Here is a 19,273-nt window from a genome sequence, read left to right as displayed (position 1 = left end):
TCACCTGACACTCCCTGCAGTGGGCGAGCTCTGACAAGAGGAAGGATGCTGCCTCCATCCTCCCATTGCTTGCCAGTCACAGCTCACTGCACAGCATGGTGTAATGGCTGAGCATGACATCATCACACCATGTCACCGTCACATCATCTTCTCACCCAGAATTAAACCTCATCATGCTGTTCTTCTACCATTAATTACCACACTTTAGCAATTCCCTTATTTTTAGTCTTTGCAAGAAGAGTCTTCCTGGTCTTCAACAAAATATTTAATGGAAAACATGAGGAGTTGGCAAAGGTGAGCAGCAAACCTGCAGAAGGGTGAAATTATGAAAGACACCACATTTTTATTTCATTCCCTGCCTCCCCAGCAAGGAGTGGTGCTATGGGGAGGCTCAGCTTACCTTCCCTGGGGAATCCTACACAAAGATGAGAGCTGGGGGGGAGCAGATACAGCCTTCCTGCAGGCCCTCCTGCACCCATGAGCCCTGGCACCCCACCACAGAAATGGCCACCCAAAACGTCCTGGAAGGGAAAATCAGTGAGAACTGGGGTGTGCAATTAATAAATACAATTTAAAAAATTCAATATAGTTTTATATATGGGTTTATATTATATATATAATAACTAGTCAGACTAGATGGTCATTGTATGTCCCTTCTAACAGAGATAATTCTATTTAAATGTTTCTTTTTCTATTGTAATATTGGTTTATAACACATTATTGACATATTTAATAATATAATTATATACTATAATATTGTGGCATATTTTAACATAATTATAGTGTTACATACCAATTTATTATAATTAGAATATAAAAGGAGAATGCCTTAGAGGCAGGGAGAGCTGTTCCTTAGGAGAGATCCCTTGGTGGGGATGCCACAATCAGCACCTACCTGGCTCCCTGCAGCCCATGCCCAGCGCAGCGGGCAGGGTGGTGGGACAGATTCCCCCAGCACTCCACACACACCCGCTTGTCCCGCTGCAGCCGGCGGCTCCAGGCTTGCCCACGGCACAGCGGTCCTACCTGCGTCAGGCGGAAATAGCCGCAGTAGCTGGGGAGGGGGGCGCTGGGGAGGGGGAAGAATTGGGGGAGAAAAGAGGGAAAATGGTGGTCGGAAGGTAGGGTGGACATTGTGGTGCTTTTTTCATGGATCAGGGTATAAGGGGGATGTGGGTTTGGGGAGCAGAGGGGCCTTGGTTGATGAGGTGAGAAGGGTAATGGCTCTGGGGGGTGCAGAGGGGCCATGAATTTAGGGGGTGCAAAGGGATCATGGTGTGGAGAGTGGGAAGGATAATGGTTCTAGGGGGATGCAAAGGGCCATGGTTTGGGGCAGGGAGAAGAGCAATGGCTGGGGGGAGCAAAAAGGTCCTTGGTCTGGGGGTTGCAAAGGGGCCATGACTGCGGGGGGGATGCAGAGGGATCCCCAATTTGGGATGGGGGGCTACAGAGGGGCCCCAACCCCACACATACCCAGAGGGCTCCTCGGGCAGTGGCAGCCCAGCTCTTCGCCAGGGATCTCTGAAGTCCTGGCTGAAGGAGTTGGGGAGTATCTTGGCTATCTCTGGCAGAAGAGCAGCTGTGAGGGGCAGGGGGATGATTAAAGACACCCCGGGACAGGCAGCGGGGACTGCAGCACATGGGGACTACCACGCCGGAGGGCAGCAGGCAGCCCTCGTTACCTTTGGCTGTCCCGCAGGTCGGGTGCTGCCCCAGGCATCCGCGGCGCTGCTTGAGGTCAGGACAGGGATCCCCTCCGTGCCGGGGCGGCACCGTGACCTGGCGGCTGCGGGCCCTGCTGCCCACCCCGCACGGGGAGCTGCACCCGCTCCACGGCCCCCAGGGCCCCACAGCACAGCCCACTGCTGCCAGGGATGGAGGAGAGGGAAAAGTGAGGGTTTCAGTGTCATGAACAACGGCAAGAGCAGAGCAGGAGAGATGCAGCACAGGGGATGGGGAGAGGGGAGGAAGGACAAGGGCCACAGTGACCCCAGCAGCCCCTCTCCCTGACCCCTGCCAGTGTAGGGGCATTGTAAGCTGCTTCCGCAGGACTTTATCCCTGTGCGCATCGTGCTGAGCTGGGACCCTGCTAATCTCCCGGAGATTAGGAAGGGCTGACTGCTGCAATTGTCCAGGGGGCCGGCGCCTGCCTGCCCAGGTTTGGGTACCCAGGGCAGGCTGGCTCTGCACCCCCCAAGCCCACGAGCCCTGTTTGGCAGCCTCAGTGCAGCCTCCAGTTCCCCTGTCCCTGTGCAAGGCACTGTCTGTGACAGTAGCAGAGGTGACACTGAGGCTTGTCCTGCTGGGTCCCACACTGACCACTCAGGCTTGCAGTGACAATGCTCCCCTCAGCTGCAGACCAGAGGCCACCCCTGCGGGCTCTCTCATTGCACTGGGGCCAGTCAGACATTCAGCGTGGAAAAAGGGGAAAACTGGGACATTGCTGCAAACCCAGCCCAGCCGGCATCCCCAGACACATCCTGTTACCACTCAGAGTACGGGGCTAACAGCTAAGAGCAAACACTCGCCACCCAACCCAACAGCCCAGACGGGTGTCCCCAGCCTCGGTCCGGCCAGTGTCATCCCCTCCGCCACTCACCGGCGCGGCGGCACGTGGCGTGGTAGTCCTGGCAGCAGTCTCCCGTCCTCTGGCAGTACGAGTCGCAGTAGCAGTGAGCCCGGCGGGCGCCGGGGGCCCAGCACGCGTTGTTCCTGCCGGGGCAGCAGCGGTGCCGGCAGCTGCCCGTGGCACCCACCAGGCAGCCGGTGGCCAGCAGCCAGCCCGCCCAGAGCAGCGGGCCCCGCATGGCACCGGCAGCCTGCGAGCCCCGCGGGACGATGGCTCTGCCAGCACTAGCGGACACCGGATGAAGAGCGAGGGCTGTGCCGGTGGCCGCATTGGGAGCTCCGGCCGTGCCGCACCGCCCCCGGGCTGGGCGGGGGGACAAAGCCCGTTCCCTTCTGCTCCACCGCCCCTCACCGTCCCAGCCCTTGGCTCCACAGCAGGGCAAGGACTTCATACAGGTAACGAGGATTATTAACAAAAGCACTGTGCATGAGACAAACCAACCGTGCCTGGGAGCATCTGTGAATGGGCACTGCTGGGGTGGAGCTGATGCTCCACCAGGATCACCATCCTGGCATGATGGGGAGCCCCGTCCTCCACCCACAGGGCAGGAGCCACTCACTGCCCACTCAACACAGCCCAGACGCCAACGCAGCTGCTAAAGCCAGACTGATTTTATTGAAATTGCCGATGTAAAACAGAATAACAATAAAAAAAAAACTAATGCAACCCTCACTGGCTTCAGAGCCGAAAGCCACAGGTAAACCATGCCCGAGCTTTCCTCCTTCACGCTCCTGTGTTAAGGCTGAGCTCATCGCTGGCTACAAGAGGGAGGAGGGATGGTTGAGCCCTGGCTCCTGCACCCCCAGCTCCCTCAGGAGAAATTTGGCACAAATCCGGTGGGGCCAGCCTGGCACAGGCAGGGCAGGGCTCCAGCCCCACGGCCACAGGTGTTAGTGAGTCAGCGTGAAGCTCCAAAAGCTACGGATTACCTAGGGCACCACGGAGAGGCGGCGGGAGGGCAGATGCAGGGAATGTGGCAGAAGAAAGGGGTTTGCACCCCCGGCCGAGGGGCCAAGCCTGCGTGGGGCGTGGGGCTGCAGCTCCTCGCCCCGGCTCGCACACACATCTCGGCTGTAAACGGCAGGTGAGGGGCACCCAGCTCACCCCAACCCCAGCCCACAGTGAGCAGAACTAAAGGCCTGGCTGAATGTGCAATTTTGGGCAGCCCCTGCTCAGCAGCCCGGGGCTGAGCAGGACCCCAGGGATGGGATGGGATGTTGCACGCCGGTGGTCTTGGTGCTAGTAGGGAGGGAGGAAGGAGCTTGGGGTCACACTAGAGGGTCACTGCCCTCCCATCCCGGGGGAAGCAGGGTTGTTGGGCCCCCTCCCAGAGCTGCTGTGACCATGCCAGTGGCATCAGCCCCTTTGTCAGCTTGTGACATACAGCTTGGCATCACACCCACATGGTTCCAGAAGCACTCAGCACCCCCAAAAGAGCTGCTCCCCAGGCAGTCAGGAGCTCCTGGCTGCCAGGAGCCCCAAAGCCACTGTCCAAGAGACACCTCGCCCTGGATAACCAGCACTCACAGCTGATGTGGGACCAGGAGAAAGTGTCACCAGGAGATGGGGGTGGGCACAACCAGGATGCTGGGGATCAGGATGGTGGGATGCAGCTCCCTCCCTGCTCCTTTTAACACACAACTATTAATTTAACCTGTTCCAGAGCCTGCTCCTAAAAATAAAGGTGGCCAGGTTTGGGGTGTGCAGGGCAGACCCGGCCCCAGCAGTGCCGCAGGCGGGGGTGGGTTTGGTCTCTGCTCTCCAGCTGCAGCCCTGCGGGGCACGGGAGGCGGGGGGCTGCCTGGCCCGGCCCCTCAGTCTGTTTTCCACACCTTGTTGAGGAATTTGACCACCTCATCGTAGATGATGAAGACGATGGCCACGTCAAGACACACACGGCCCAAGCGAGGCACTGTGCCCTTGTAAAACCTGCAAGGGATAGAGAGGGGGGCCGTGGGGCTGGGTCTTCACAGCCCCCTCCCTGCCCATCCTCCCCTCCAGCCCCCCCACAGCAGAGCTTACGCCAGGGGCCCTTCGTGTTTCATGATCTGGTAGGCACAGTCCCAGGTGTTCTTGTACTTGTGCGCTTCCAGCCCCTGTGGGAAGGGAAAAGCAGATCAGAGGCCAGAGCAAGGGTTGCATCTGGAGAATTTCATGGGGGAGGCAGAGAGCCGGGGGTGCACCATGAGGACCTGATCTTTCTCCAGTGCTACAGGATATCAAACCCAGCAGGGACATCCACACCTCCATGCAAACACTCCCCATGGTTCAGGAGCAATCCCAGACATCTCCCAAACCAAACCTCGCTGGCATCACGTGCCTGCCCCAGGGACTGCACGAAACAGCTCCCAGGCAGTAGGTGGCCCCAGCCTGCCGCAGGCAGAGCAGTCCCACACCGTGCCCTGGCACTGTACCTGCATCCTGGTCTTCACCACGTCCAAGGGGGTGTTGCCAAAGACACTCGCAGCTCCAGCAAGGGCTCCAAACACCCCGGTTATGAAGGGGTTCATGACCTTGTTGGGATTGTCCCCTGGGAAAGAAGAGAGGTTGAGGGCAGAGTGGTGGTGGGATTCCCACATACATTCCCAAGGGAACCCGCACGGAAGGTCCCAGGTCTGGCTGCTCGTGATCAGGGTGCAGTGCTGAGCTGGGGACTGTCCAGCAGCACCAGCACCACAGAGCCCACACTGCACCATGGGGCTCAGCGTGGGTGTGAAAGTGATGCTCCAGCACCAGGACCTTCAGCCCCACAAGCTGGGGCCACCCCACCCTGGTTTTCATTCTCCTCCATCCCGAGTGGCTGAGCCATGAGAAGTAGGGGATACGCTGATGGAAAGCCCATTCCAGCTCCCAAGGCTGGGGAGCCAGAGGCACAGCCAGGGTGGCCTGGGGGGACAAGGGTACCGTACCTTTGTACCAGTTCCTGAGGGAGGTCATGACGAAGAAGCGGATGGCCTGGTTTGATCCTTGCTTGAGGACGGTTGCAGTTAAGCCCTGGTATGTCCCCCTCAGTCCTGCAAGAAGAGGGTGTTGGAGGGGACAGCAGCCTCAAGTGGCAGTGAAAAACCTCTCCAGGCCACCTGTCCCAGCCTGTGCCAATCTGCCACCTCCCACCCTGTCCCCATAGCATGGCAGTACCCAGGGAACCAGGGTGCCACTTCCCTGGGACTCACCCTGTTCCCGAACGATCTCCCGGACGCCATGGAAGAAACCACGGTATTTGGGGTTGGGAGAGGTCTGGTCATGGATAAACTTCACCTATGAGGAGATGATGCGCTTGTCCTGGCTGAGGTAATGCAGATGCAATAGCCCCAAAGGACTGGTAGCCACCTCCTGCCTTGCTCCAGGGACAGTCCCAAGACCAGAGCTGACCCATGCAGCCAAGCAACACTGGGAGATCACGGAGGAAGCCTGTGCCCATGACCAGCAGTGCATTTTGCAGAGGAAAACTGGGAAACTGTGGCTGCAAGCAGCCATGTGAAACTTCCACTCATAAAATGGGTGACAAGATGGCTCCTGGGTGTGTGGCTCCTCCCCGGACTGGGGAAGGGGCCAGGGCCACCTGACTTGACCTCCACAGGCTTTTCAGCATCAGATAGTCCCCTACAAAACTGTTCTGAGCAAACACACGTAGCCCTCAGGTCCCCAAAAGATGGGTATCCCTGGCTTTTGCCCCCTGCCAGCCCAGCCCAGGGACATGTGCCAAGGCAGGGGACACTGGCAGCCACACCCACGTACCTTCACGGTCTCCATGGGGCAGACCACGGCCACGGCCTCGGCCACGCCAGCCCCCAGCCCACAGATGAGGCCCCGTGTGCTGTCCAGCCGCCCCTGCTCATCTCTCATCTGGTTGCTGAGGAACTCGAACATCCCAAACCTGCAAAGGAGCCACTGTGCCACCCCCTGGGTACCCAGACAGGGGGGCTGCACCCCCTGCTCTGGGTCTGTCTCCAGGAGCAGCCACACACCCCATGAGAGGACCCTCCCTGCTGGGAAACCACCCAGCTTTGGTAAAACGTTGATGGAGACACAAAGGGCAAAGCCACCACCCTGTTCACTGCTGTTTTGGGGTCCCCCCCCCTCACCCCACACCACGGGGACACATACCTGACGGCAGCCTTGGGGATGGAGCCGTACAACAGTGAGCTGAGCCCCCGGTACAGCCCCCGGATGCCATGGTCACGGACAGTCTGCTTCACACAGTCCCCTGTGGCAGAGCACAGCGATGCCGCTGTCACCCGCCACGCCGAGGACCACCCGCCACCACCCCAGCAAATCCCCCCAGCACCAGCCAGCCTCCCCACGAGCCCCAAACCCAGAGGGGTTGGCTTCTCACCAATGCCCTTGTAGCGGGGAGGGTTTGCCTTCTCGTCCAGCTGCAGCTGCGTCTTCACATACTCGGTAGGGAATGTGATGCAGATCTCAATCCCTCCAGCCAGGCCACCTGCATGGGAGAGGAAGGGACACTGAGCATGGAGCAGCACTGTGCCCATTCAGTGCCATGTGGCTGCTCCCAGCTCCATGATGGCTGAGTCTGGGACCTCCAGCAGCCAGGTCTGGGCTGGGACACAGTGACCCTCACCAAAACCCTGAAGACTCCACACAGCAGCAGGGCCCTGTGCCAACCTTGTGCCTTGCATGGGCATCACTGCCCTGTCATGGCAAGAGCTGTCGAGGAGACTGGACAAAGGGTAAACAGGGCAAAACACCACACCCACAGCTTCCTGTTTTGTGTGTTGCCCCCTCAAAGGCACCTCAGCCTCTCTGGAGCCCTGCACTCCTAGGTGAGCTGCCAGCACTGGGATTTATAAACCCAGTGGTGCTGCAGCAGGCCCAGCACCACTCCCCACACCAGCAGGAGCCCATCTACAGACCTGGCTGTGCCAGCAGGAAGCACAATTATCATCAAGCCTGTCTGGCTGCCCTGGGCTCCTGCAGTGGCAGCTGCTGGGCACTGATTACACTGACTGCAGCCTTTCTTGATGACCTGGGCAGTGAGGGATGCTGGCTCTCAGCCGTGGGGCTCCCCTCAGCATGGCTGGAGCCCTTGCAGCTGGACCCAGCTGTGCTGGGGGAGCTGGGCTCAGCCCATCCGGCCACGATGGATCCCAGAGCACTTCCTCACATCAAGGCATGGCCAGGTCCCGCCGAGCAGCAGGAGCCCTTTGTGCCGGCAGCAGGAGGAAGTGCAGGGCTGAGCTCCCTCAGCTCTCACAGGGCAAACCCTGCTCAGCCCAGAACAGGGCACAGGGCACTGCCTCTGGGGTCAGCACCTCCCTGAGTGTCTCCCCACTCCTTGTTCAGGGAGGGTGAACCATGTTCCAGCTCACAGGCTGAGGCACAGCATGGGGTGAGGTGGGCTGCCAGCTCCCAGCCTCCAATGGTTCCTCCAGCCTGGCCACGTCCTTGGCATGACTCAGCAGCACTGCAGCTCCCACCACAGCCACCCCTGGCTTGCAGCCCCACTACAGCCGAGGGGACACCCCAGTAGGGAACACACTGCCTTTGTGGGAGAGGCTGGGACTGAGTGCAGTGCTTGTTATCCTGCTCTGCAGCCAAGCACAGGCCAGTGCTACATGGCACAGCTCTGCTTATCAGCACCCCTCAATGTACCCCCAGGAGGGGATAATGATAGGGAACACCATGGCCCTTGACTGCTCCCTGTGACAACAGCAGGCAGCCCCAACTCCTTGGACCAGCACATTTTCTCACAAAGTCTTATTTCTTCTGCACAGCCTCTACATCTGCAAGAGAGACCCTTTTTCTCTCTGGTGCTGCACCCAGCTCCCCCCATGCCAGTGCCATTGGCAACTGGCATCCCTTGGAACACTGCCACTCTCCCAGCCCCATTCCTCCTGAGGGAAGGGAAAAGTAGTGTCCCCACTTTCCTTCCAGCAGCTGGGCAGCACCCACCTTAAAACAGCCTCATGCTGTTGTTTTCCCCTCAAGCACAAAAAGCACCAGGCTGCACTATCCTACCCAGGAAGCCAAGAAGCCAGGCCAGCCTCAACACAGCTGGGGCAATGCAGAGCTCAGCTTCGTGCTCAAAGAGCATCTCCTCCCACACGCACGGCAGGGATGGGGACACCGCGGCACTGAGTACCCAAGGCAGGACACGCCAGCCCAGCCAGGCAGCATCCCAGCCCCGTGGGGACAGGGCGTGAGGCCAGCCCGGCTCTGCCACAGCAAACAAAGGCCCCTTGTTTTCCACTATGTTCCCGGGGGGGCTGGAGCAGCCCAGCCCAGCCCAGGCAGGCACTTCTCAGGAGGCGGTGATGGGTGACCACTGCCAACCCTGACCCTCCGCAGCACCGGTGCTTTGAGGGCGTGGGACAGAGCCACAGAGCCAGCTCACGGCCCTGCAGCCAGCCAACAGCTCCCTTGGGGCATCACAGAAGGTTAGCCACCATCCCCAGGGTCCCCAGGGTGCTCCTGCTGCCCTCTCAACCCTCTCCTGTCCTTAGCATGTCTGTCAGAGTCGCAGATACTGCTGGTCCCGTGGCAGGGGGCTGGCCAAACACTAATTTCTCCTGAAAAGACAAACATCTCCTGCAGGAGCAGCTGGCAGGCCCCAGAGAGCAGCACGATGAGAAGCAATGTCCTCCAGCTGGGTGCAACAGTCCCCAAAGAGCCGAGCACCAGCTGGCACCTCTCCACACCGCCACACACCACCGTGCCACCAGCCTCGTGCCGCCACAGCCACATGAACACCCCAGCTGCTGCCAAGGCCACTTCCCTGCCTCCTACGCTTCAGAATTGAAGCGCTGGACATTTTAAGCACCATAAATATTTGTTCTCTCTTGGTCCCCCAGCACCAGCTCCTGCCCCAGCACATCCAGGAGCCAGGCAGCAGGGAAGCATCTAGGACAAGCAGCAGTCCAGGGACAAGCAGCACCTCAGCTCACGGCAGCCACACCAAACGGCACAGGGGAGGCAGAGGCTCTGTTCAGCATCCCACAGGCAAAGCCATCCACAGGAGCCCAGCAAAGGAGCAGCACGTTGTTCCTGGGAACTGGCAATACCCACAGGGGCAATGCGGCTGCCCTAGCCAAGGATGGAGGAACAGGGCACCCATGCTGCCAGGTCCCCTCCCTGCTCCCCAGTGTTGTTCTGGCCTCAAATCCCATGGGAAGCTGCACAGAGCAGGGACTCTGGACACACTCCAAGACTTGTGACAATTTTAATCCATTTTCTTTTGCCCACAGAGTGCCCTGCAGCCCTGTGGAAGCAAGACCCATCAGAGGTCCTGCTCTGCTGTCATCTCTCCCCACAGAGTGTTACTCCAGCAGAAACCTCAGTCTATGCAAATAAATCACCCCATTGACCCATCACAGGTCCTGCTCTGCTGTCATCTCCTCTCCCCACACTGTTTTACTCCAGCAGAAGCTTTGTTCTATGCATATTAATCACCCCACTGACCCATCAGAGGTCCTGCTGTGCTGTCATCTCCTCTCCCCACACTGTTTTACTCCAGCAGAAGCCTCGCTCTATGCAAATTAATCACCCCACTGCCCACGAGCAGCAGCTTTGTCCAACCACCTCCCTTGTCAGGGCTGCGGGGGCTTTGCAACCTGTTTACCCAGACTTTAACCAGCAGCTCCAGCTCTTGCAACACCGCGGAGTCAGCAGGAACAGCAGCACTCAGGAGGTGAAAGAGCACAAGGGGCAGCTGAGATGTCGGGCCAAGGCTCTGGCTGTTGTCTGGGTGCAGCAGAGCCAGAGAGAGGAAATGTCCTTCATGGAAGGTCGCTCTGCCCGGCCCCAGGGAAGGTGCCCCCGGTCGGGGGATCCCACTCCCAGCACTGAGAATGGCTCCCTGCCTGCAGTGAGTCTGCTTCAGCTGCCAGCTATCCTGACATTGCAGGCCCAGCGGGAAGGGAGAAACAGGAAAAATACCCTGGCATGGTTTTCCCAGAAAAAGTTTAGCTGTCCCCGGCAGAGAGGCCAGAGGAGGCCGTCATTTGAGGACACTCCCACAGCCCCTGGGCACAGCTGGGAAGAGCTGGCAGGAGGGAGAAGACGGGTTTTTTAGGGACAATGGGAGGGTGCTGCCCCGGCAGTGCTCACACAACACGTGATGGCATCAGCACACGCAGGTTCAGCTTCACACTCCATCTGTGAGCATTCTGGGGACACCACTGACCACCCTGACCCAGGGACCTGAGCTCCAGACCCAGGACAGGGGGGATGCCAAAGGCAGGAGGATGCAGCTGCAATGGGGAGGACAAGCAGAGCCTCAGGACTGACACAAACCAAGGCTGCACAGCCAGGAGTGGCACTGCCACCCTCTGCAAACTCCTACCCAGAGGCAAGTGCCCCAATGAACACCCTGTCTGGGAACCACAGAGGGGCAGGAGGGGGCACTGGCCACTCTGCCACTCCTGCAAGTGGCTGTGCCTGTAAAAGCATCCTGCTCCTGCAGAGAGATGGAGCAGCAGGTCTCTGTGCAGCTTTGATGAGAAGTGAGCACCTGGAGAGCAATTTCAGTCTCTCCATTTAAAGAGTAATTTCACATGCTGACATACCAGCACCTGATTTCCATATAAAAAGCACCTTTTAACTTCAGATTCGTTAGGATCCTTTCAGGCCAGAGGGAATTATTCCTAAGGGTCTGGAAGCAAAGCAGCAGAACTCTTCCAAGGCCCATGACTGGAGCTTCCCCATTCTGCCAGACGGGTGACTCAGGACAGTGGGAAGGCACAAACAGGCTTTCAGCAGAAGCTGAGTCCCAAATTCCCCATTTTGGGGGCACCCAGCCCACCTGCAGAAGGTGCAGATGGACAGGGTGAGCTGAGCAGCTGACATGGACCACACACTGTGGGCACAGGAGGCAATCCTGCCCAACTCCTGGATGCTGTGCTTACAGTTCCCACTCTCATGAGGGGACTTGGTGCCCTTTCCTGTTAACCAACACAGTTTTTGGAGCTGTGGATATAAGTGGAATAAAAAAAACCCCAAAGACCATCCAGGCTGCTACAAACCAGGAGGCAGCAGCAGCTTGTGACAGGTCTCTGCAACCCAGACAGCCTCCTGTTCCCCATGCCGAAGGACCAACCCCCACTGGTAGCCATCCAGGCTGCTCTTCACCCATCCATTGCCATAGCCTAGCTGGAGGCAGTGGTGGAGCAATCCTGCCCTGCCTGCAGCAGTGAAACGGGTTTGACAGCTCCACCCTCCCGGCACTTCCCACCACGGGCCATCTTGTGAAACTCGGGGCTCAGGAGCAGGCAGGAGCCTTGCTGGGGCTGCAGCTCTCCAGGACAGCTGGCTCTCGGCAGGGCTCCAGCACTGCAGTCTTCACCCGGGCACCTCCTCTGGGCACGGACAGCCCTTCACCACCCATCTGCAGCCACATCCTTGTGGAAAACCACCACGGGGGCAGCTCTGCCGCCAGAAGTCTGACTCAGTGCCCAGATGGGGAAGGCTGCTTGCCCAAACCAGACTGCCACGAGTTTACCTGTGTTTTGGTTAGAAGGGAAAAAACACGTCCTGCAACAGGTCAGCAGGCTCAGAGGGTGTCTGTCCCCATGCTGGGATTAGGAAGGTCTCCCGTCTGACAGGGGTAAGGCCAGTGGGGACCATAGTGGTTCAGCATGTCCAGCAGTAAACTCACAGCTGTTTTGGTCACAGAAATGTGCTACAGGCAGGCTGGCAAAAGTCTGACCCCCTCAGGGATACAGAGAATGGCAAACATGAGAGGTGCCCCTCTGTGTCCTGTGTCACTGTGGGTAAACAGCCCCATGCAAACAGCACTGCAGATAACGTTACGGATGGGATGGAATCATTTGTCCTGAATCTTACTGGAACTGCCCTGTTTGAACAGGCTGTCATTTCACAACCTGCTCATTTATTGCCTCTTTGCATTTACTTCTCAATATGACAATTAATCATTAGTACATTTTAAACTTCTTGGCTATATGATAGCAGAAGCCATTTCCCTGTGCTTGCAGTCACAGCATCCTCTGCCTTTGGTGCTGATTCCACCCTTGAGGACTGCAAAGTTCCACATCCTGCTCAAGTCACCTTCTCCCCATTGCCCTGCCCACCTCGAGGCCCCGGCTCTGTCATCATGAGCTGCCTCCCAGCCAACCCACCACATCATTTCAGACACCAACTTTTCTAGTGTCAAAAAACTCTCTGAAGACATGCAACAGGGAGCCAACATCAGAGCCTAGGGCTGTTGGCTGACTCCCCCAGCACAGCCCTGTAGCTGGATGAAGGAGCCACTGCCAGGACCGAGATGTCCCCAGGGAAAGGCTCTGATCTCCCAGCCCCCAGCACAGGGGAATGACTGCTGTACCAAGCACTGAGAGAGAAAAGAGATGGCCAAAAAATCAATCTCTGCTGTCAAGAGGTGACCTGAGACCTTGGGGCACAAGCAGGAGCAGGAAGGCTGCATTGGCATGCACCACACAGGGCAGTCAGAGCTGAGAGATGCTGCAGCATCCCCAAGCTGTCAGCTCATGGTGCTCATCATCTTGGGAAGACGGACGACTCCTTCCGATCATTTACGTCAACCCAGAGAAAATGGTTGCCTGCAGAATGTCAAGCAGAACATCAGGCATGTGAAAATCTCAGAAACTCAAATTTCAAAGCCCAGGGTTAACCCCAGCTCACACAGAATCCATTCAGAATGGACACCCCAGTGTGGTTTCCTGGCCCTGGGCCTGACCTTCTCCCACCAGGAGCCTTGGGGCTATTCTAGATTTCCACTGCAGCCCACGAGGGCTCCCAGGCAGCCAGGGACACACTCAAGGCCAGTACGGTCCTTGTGCTCCACTGCCCACACAGATGACAGCCAGAGGAGGCAACTGCAGGAGAAACCACAGCCAGGTGTGATTTACTGAGGGCCAGCAGACCTGGCAGGACTGGTTCCCTCCACGCTCACCAATCCTTCCCACTGGCTGTGCTCAGCTTCCACCCAGCTCCTCCGGCTCAGCATCAAGGGGAAAACATTCCCTACTCTGCTGTGAGCACCAGGCATCCATCTCAAAACCAAGGAGTGGTGTGCGGGACCACAGCCATTCACAGCAGCACAACCTCCCTCACACCCTTCCCTGAGAGCAACAGCCTTGGAAATCCAGATGGACTTGGGACTTTTGGGAAAGGAGACCTGCTCTGCAAGAAGCAAATCTCAGCTTTCACACCCAGTCCCCGACTCCTCTCCTCTGCAGGTACAGCATTTCCTAAGATCATATCAAGGATTAACAAAGAAGAGGAAACTGAGGCTCTAATTACTGCTTTGTTCAGGAGCTTGGGCTCCCTGCTGAACCCTGCTTCATGCCCTACCGTGCAGGGCCTTCTCTCTCCCTGCAGGGTCCCTCTCCCCTGTCCATGCCCCCCGTGGGGACCTTGTGCACATCACTGCTATTTCCTACTGATACCCAACACCAGGGCAACAGCCACAACTCCTGTGAGCCCTTTCCAAATCCAGCACCCTGTAGGACAACATCCAGGCATCCTGCCCCCCTGGTCAGGCAGGATTAGGTGTAGGCAGGAAAGCAACTGTGCAGCAGCCCCTGGCTGAGCAGAGGTACCAGGTGGAGAGCAAGGCAGCTGGGAGCTTCTCCGTGGGAGGGAGCAGACCCCAGGCTTCAAAGCTGGCTAAAAACAGAATAAGGCTGTACTTAACTCTGGCGAGGGCAGGCAGAACCTTTCATCAAATGAGCATTGCTAACCACAAGCAAAGTCCTCAAGAGGAGGGCAGGGGTGCGGGGGTTTGCCTGCAAATGGCAAAGACCATTTGGGCTGGGCTGGAAATAGCCCACACTGCAGGCTGGCTCGAGCTGACCCAACAGCTCCATGGCACCCAAAAACCCAGCAAAGGAGCACTCGGAGGAATTGCAGAGATGACTGATGACTGTCCCACCAGCATTCCTGTCTCACCACTTACTGCCTTTATTTCAAGCTCCCCACTGCAGCATGGCCCTGTGCTGGGAGCACAGTAGACCAGCAGCGCCCAGCCCTGCAGGATGCCGCTAGGAGGGACAGGAGTCCAGGGGGCTGTTTGGAAACCACAGCACAAAATGGGAAAACTGGCTGCGGGGAGGCTGGAGACGTGGGTAGGCTCCTGGCCTGCCTGCTAACAGGTTGTTACTCAGCAGAAGAGGCCGAGCTGCCTTCATGTGCTCAGGCCACACACAGCCACAGCACTGACAGCATGCTCACTGCAAGGTGAAGTGCTGCCTTGGCACACAACAGCTGCTTGGACAAAGGAGAGCCCATTAGCAAATTAATTTTTAACCTTGCGTTTTGTCTGTTGCGACAACTGAAGGAGAAGAGCTCTTGGCAGACAGAGCTTAACTTGCATCTCTGTAGAAAAGATCCAACCCCAGCCTGCTGAGGTCTGGGCAGCTGAGGGAGCTATGCCTCCCTGGAAGAGGATCCCAATTACACACGGGGTCTGAGAGCTGATACGCACTCAGGGTGGGGTGATGGCTTATTTAACTCCACCAGCCTGATGAAGCACAGCAGGAATGCTCCATCTTAACACCTCCTGCTCTCCAGAACGTGGAGCTTTGAAGCACACACCCCTGTTGTGCAGACAGATGTCAGATGAGAAACTTTGAGAGCATCAGTTAATACCCTTAGAGTCAGCACAGACAGCCATAAACGGCTCTGCACCCTCCAGTGAGGGGCTGGAGTGCTGAGCAGACCAGGGCACAGGGAGTTAACAGTAGCTTTCTCCCATTTCTGTGGTTCTCTAATACAATTAGATGCCACAGAGACTTGGCTGGACTTCTGCCCATTAACCAATTACTCTGATTAAAGCCTGTGAGGAGAAGACCAGCATCTCAATAGGGTCCTTCCTCCACCTCTGCAGCCTCACATGGACTTGCACCTCCAAGCAGGTGCAAGTGCAGTTCTGTGCTGTATTGACCAACCTGGCACCTGGCAAAGGTCACAAGCACCATGTCCCTTCCTCTACACCAGAACAGCTTCCAAGCATACCCACAGCAACTATTCAGGCAGGGGAGAGCAGAGCAAGTCTGCTGCAACCCTTCTCTCACAGGAGGCTGATACTGACAAGCTGATGATCCTGATTACAGATCTACACAAGATCTATGACAGGATCCTGGTACACTGGTCCAGGCAGTGGCAACTTGATGCATTTGCACAGGGACAGCAAGTTGGGAAAGACTAGAAGGGTGGACAACAAGGAAACAGCCTGTCCTTCCCATCCTAAGATTGGATCAAATCCCATTTAAAAGACCTTTAAGTGAAGAGGCCTAAAAAAACAACCCATTTTGAGGTGGGGCAGCACAGAAGGGCTCTGGAGGAGCCTGACCTCACTAAAGGGTTCACTTTAGCGAGAAGGCAACCTCTCGTTGGAGACTGCCTTCTCCTTGTGGCCCAGCCCTTTGGCCAAGCAGCCGAGTGATGGCAAAGTCCCCTCCCGGAGACGTGACCCCGGGAGGCTCGGCACCCTCTGCACTCTCCAGCGGCTGCATCCACCTCCGGCAGCTCTCCCGGTCCCGCGAGAGAGGCCGACCGCCGGGGCAGGGCCGGCGGGCAGAGCCGGAGCCGCCGCGGCTTCACTCTCCGTGCGGGCACAGCCCCGCTGCCCCCGGGTCCCGCTACTGGAGGCTGGAGCTCTGCCCTTGGAGGGGAGCAGGGAGTTGGACAGACAAACAAAGGCACAATCGTAGGAGGGGGAATTGGCTGGAAAACACAAAAGCTCTAAACATGCCAATCATGTCGAGGCTGCGATGGCTCATTTCAAAACAAAGACGCTAATCTCCACTCTGGGAATTGTCCTGCGACTGGCAGGAGAAACCAGGGAGCTAATGAACAGCTACAAAGGAGTTTAACAAGCCTGCGACTGTCTTGGACTCCATTCAGCTCAGAGCTCGAAACAGCCACAAGCAGAGGCAGAGCGTTAACTCTGCAGTTACTGCTGCACTCGGAGCCTATTTTGATCCCATAGAAGTAGTCAGAACCGGACGGGAAAACACGCCCTGATCCATGGGGACTGATGCTGAGGCACAAAGGAGGGACCAAGCAGCCCCCAGGGGAGCCGTATCAACGCAGCCCGTGGGACACACCTGGAGCAGAGACAACCGACTGATGCCGCTTCAGCCCTGTCCCTTAACACCTTCAGCGGAGCATGTGGGGTCCCTGCTGCCATCAACCGCTCCCATCAGTTCCGCTCCCTCCTGCTGAACCCCGCGAGTGTCGCTCGCCCCGCGTTATGTCCGAGCCCACCAGCACATTCCCGGCCGGACCACCGGGTGCAGAACTAGCCCGGCAAGACGCTGCGGTCCCCGCGGACAGCAGGAGCCCCGGAGCCAGCGTCCGGGCTCGGGATGCAGCTGCGGGAGCTCTTTGGCTGTGGCCGATGGGAAACCCCGCTCCAGCGGGATCGCCTTCCGCGGGCAGCGGGACAGGGGCGACAGTCCCGGGATGGAGCAGCACGCACCTGCGGGAGCGCCACCGCCCCGGGGCGGGTCCGCAGCCCCCGCCCAGCCGGATGCCCACGCTGGCAGCGGCTGGGCGAGCCCGGTCCCCGGGAGAGCCCCGGGGGCCCCTTACCTGCCAGGATGGCCTTGCCGGGGTGCGTGAGCTTGGCCTTGCCGGCGGGGGCGGCGGCGGCTAGGCTGCGGGGCGCGGCGGGGGCGGGCATGACCGCGCTGCTCCGCGGCTCCGGCTGCCCGGCGGCGGCGGCCGAGCCCTATTTCAGAGCCGCGCCCGCGAGGGGCGGCCCCGGCGGCGTCACATCCTCGTGGGGCGGGGCGGAGGCGGCCCGGGGGGTCCGGGGAGCGGGGAAGCGGGAGAACGGCAGCAGAGCAGTGGCGTGAGCTGGCCCGCGCCTCGTTGCTGCGGGAATGGGGGTTGCTCAGCCCACTCCCAGAAATCCACGGGAAAAGCCTCCGCGGGGCGGCGGAGAGATGCCATTCCGGCCGGAGGGACGTGGACAGCACTGCCTCCTCCCCTGAGCAGCATCAGCATCTCCGGGCGCGCTTAGGCCCGGACTAGCTCTGAAACACCCAAACGCCTCGGTCAGCGAGGATACACAGCAGCGCTCCTGCGCCGGGACGGCGGTCCGACGGGAGGGAAAGGGGAGGGTTTGCTCCTCTCGAGCCCTTGGCTTGAATCCTTTCTGTTTCACTCAGTGAGGAACGGAGACCAGGAACTCGAGGGTAGGAAGCGCATGTCAACGCCCAGTGCAGGCGGAAGAGAAACAAAAACAGTCTCAGATGAAAAGGCTTCTGTGAGTGCAGTTACACTCCGAGCTTAGCAGGGGGTGGGTAGTGGTTTTGTTGGCTTGTTGGTGTTTGTGTTTTCTTGGGGATTGTATTATCTATTGCTCCTCAATAATTGGGCTGTGGAAATTGCACCAGAATGTGTTTTTGCTTTATTTACAGAGGACGACTGCCCTGCACTAGTTCACGTCCAAAAGCTGTATTTAGAGGATGCAGGGAAAGAAACAAACACTGTTCTAACTTCCACCCAGGATTTCGCAGGAATCAGGAACACTGGAGCTACTAGACTCCAGAGCTGTGCTCTCCCTTACACCTGGAGCAGCCACACTACTCCAAAGAGGGAACATTTTGTGCAAGTTACCCCCAGCTATGCATAAAACATGCTCCTGTCCAGACTTGCTCTCTGTATACTTAGTGACATGATTTTTGCTTAACAAGACTCGGCAATCTGGCAGCTGCCAGCCCATCCAAAAGCTCACTCTGCAGCTACAGAGCCCTGACTTTGTGGCTAAACTGCTGGCACAAAAACGCTATGGGAAACTGAAGCACCTTTATTCTGCCAGGGTTAAAAGCACACATTTGTATTGCAGAACTTGCCCCCAGGTGAGACCAGAACTGTACGTGGTTTCACAACAGAGGTAAAATAGGCACAGAGTGGTCTCATGCCAAGTTTAAGGTCCCCCTCCTCCAGAGCACAGGGAAGTAAAGGAGGGGGAGAAGTGAACACATGAAGGGTACACGGAAGGAAGAAACAGTCCCAGTCCCAGTCCCAGTCCCAGAGGCAGAGCAGCTTCTCATGTTGAGGTTAATACTATTAGGACGGTAAAAATAAGATAAATTCTTTCAAAGATGGCAAACAAATGCATTTGGATTTCTGATTAACCTCTGCAATGCCTCATACCTTTTGATCAAATTATCATGGCATTCACATCTGCCTGCAGACACGTACACCCTCTGCTCTGAGGCCATGATTACCTTCACAACAAACACTGGCTCTTACAGATTCCCGAATCATCAAGGCCAGTATGCAACCTCATCCTGTCCAAGAAAATACCACACCACATGCTTAATTCGCATCATCCTCAATGGGATTCACAGCAGTGCTTACCTTGCTGAACAGGGAAAGGATTATTCATATTTAATCACATGCAGATTGCAAGCCATCTCCTGCAAGGACCTGACCTCCAAGAAGCTGCTAACACCACTTGTCAGCAGAAAGCCTGAAGGAGAAACAGTGAAAGAAGATAAGCACCCCTGAAATACCAGGGGCTGAAAAAGGTTCGGTTTAAATCTCATGACTGACATAAATACCTGACTGGGCTTGTACCGTCAAGAGCATCTCCTAAGAAATGCGTGGTCAAAGCATAGAAGAGCAACTGCTGTTATAGACACGACATCAAACCAGCTATGTTACTGCTCTCACTTCAGGAATTTTCATGGA

At 57.5% G+C, this 19,273-nt stretch overlaps 2 protein-coding genes across 11 annotated transcripts; both read right to left on the bottom strand.

Moving 5' to 3' along the window:
- Positions 1-247: 247 nt before the first annotated feature.
- On the bottom strand, positions 248-3,068 carry LOC146430315 (somatomedin-B and thrombospondin type-1 domain-containing protein-like). Of its 8 annotated transcripts, none has more exons than XM_085075882.1 (5): positions 2,600-3,068; positions 1,474-1,865; positions 896-1,026; positions 401-521; positions 248-307 (listed from the first exon to the last, which is right to left on the bottom strand). In XM_085075882.1, exons 1-4 carry the CDS (start codon positions 3,018-3,020, stop codon positions 416-418), a joined length of 1,050 nt encoding a protein of 349 aa, XP_084932008.1. In that variant the 5' UTR covers positions 3,021-3,068; the 3' UTR covers positions 248-307; positions 401-415. The 8 variants fall into 8 exon arrangements, with proteins under 8 accessions (XP_084932008.1, XP_084932013.1, XP_084932014.1 ...); XM_085075887.1 differs by having other exon boundaries at positions 248-521; positions 896-1,069; positions 1,474-1,579; positions 1,683-1,865; XM_085075888.1 differs by having other exon boundaries at positions 248-521; positions 896-1,054; positions 1,474-1,579; positions 1,683-1,865.
- Positions 3,069-3,225: 157 nt separating this feature from the next.
- On the bottom strand, positions 3,226-18,983 carry SLC25A1 (solute carrier family 25 member 1). Of its 3 annotated transcripts, none has more exons than XM_085075893.1 (9): positions 18,941-18,983; positions 6,966-7,073; positions 6,737-6,836; positions 6,368-6,506; positions 5,803-5,887; positions 5,539-5,643; positions 5,044-5,159; positions 4,652-4,725; positions 3,226-4,558 (listed from the first exon to the last, which is right to left on the bottom strand). In XM_085075893.1, the coding sequence occupies exons 1-9, from the start codon at positions 18,966-18,968 to the stop codon at positions 4,444-4,446; spliced, it is 870 nt and encodes a 289-aa protein (XP_084932019.1). In that variant the 5' UTR covers positions 18,969-18,983; the 3' UTR covers positions 3,226-4,443. The 3 variants fall into 3 exon arrangements, with proteins under 3 accessions (XP_084932019.1, XP_084932017.1, XP_084932018.1); XM_085075891.1 differs by lacking the exon at positions 18,941-18,983 and adding an exon at positions 17,162-17,319; XM_085075892.1 differs by lacking the exon at positions 18,941-18,983 and adding an exon at positions 16,725-16,785.
- Positions 18,984-19,273: the final 290 nt, after the last annotated feature.

The sequence above is a fragment of the Lichenostomus cassidix genome, chromosome 15, assembly GCF_008360975.1.
Source record: "Lichenostomus cassidix isolate B80296 chromosome 15, HeHo_3.0, whole genome shotgun sequence".
Classification (NCBI taxonomy): domain Eukaryota; kingdom Metazoa; phylum Chordata; class Aves; order Passeriformes; family Meliphagidae; genus Lichenostomus; species Lichenostomus cassidix.
This window is presented reverse-complemented; position numbering and strand designations above follow the sequence as displayed.

Coding starts and splice junctions, on each gene's coding strand:
- LOC146430315 (XM_085075881.1), bottom strand. CDS start 3,020: ATGAAGTCCTTGCCCTGCTGTGGAGCCAAGGGCTGGGACGGTGAGGGG. Junction 1,027..1,473: donor CTGCCCGAGGAGCCCTCTGG/GTATGTGTGGGG, acceptor CGCCTGACGCAG/GTAGGACCGCTGTGCCGTGG. Junction 522..895: donor CATGGGCTGCAGGGAGCCAG/GTAGGTGCTGAT, acceptor TTTCCCTTCCAG/GACGTTTTGGGTGGCCATTT.
- SLC25A1 (XM_085075891.1), bottom strand. CDS start 17,252: ATGCCCGCCCCCGCCGCGCCCCGCAGCCTAGCCGCCGCCGCCCCCGCC. Junction 7,074..17,161: donor CGGCAAGGCCATCCTGGCAG/GTAAGGGGCCCC, acceptor TCTCCCATGCAG/GTGGCCTGGCTGGAGGGATT. Junction 5,160..5,538: donor CCTCAGGAACTGGTACAAAG/GTACGGTACCCT, acceptor CTTCTTTCCCAG/GGGACAATCCCAACAAGGTC.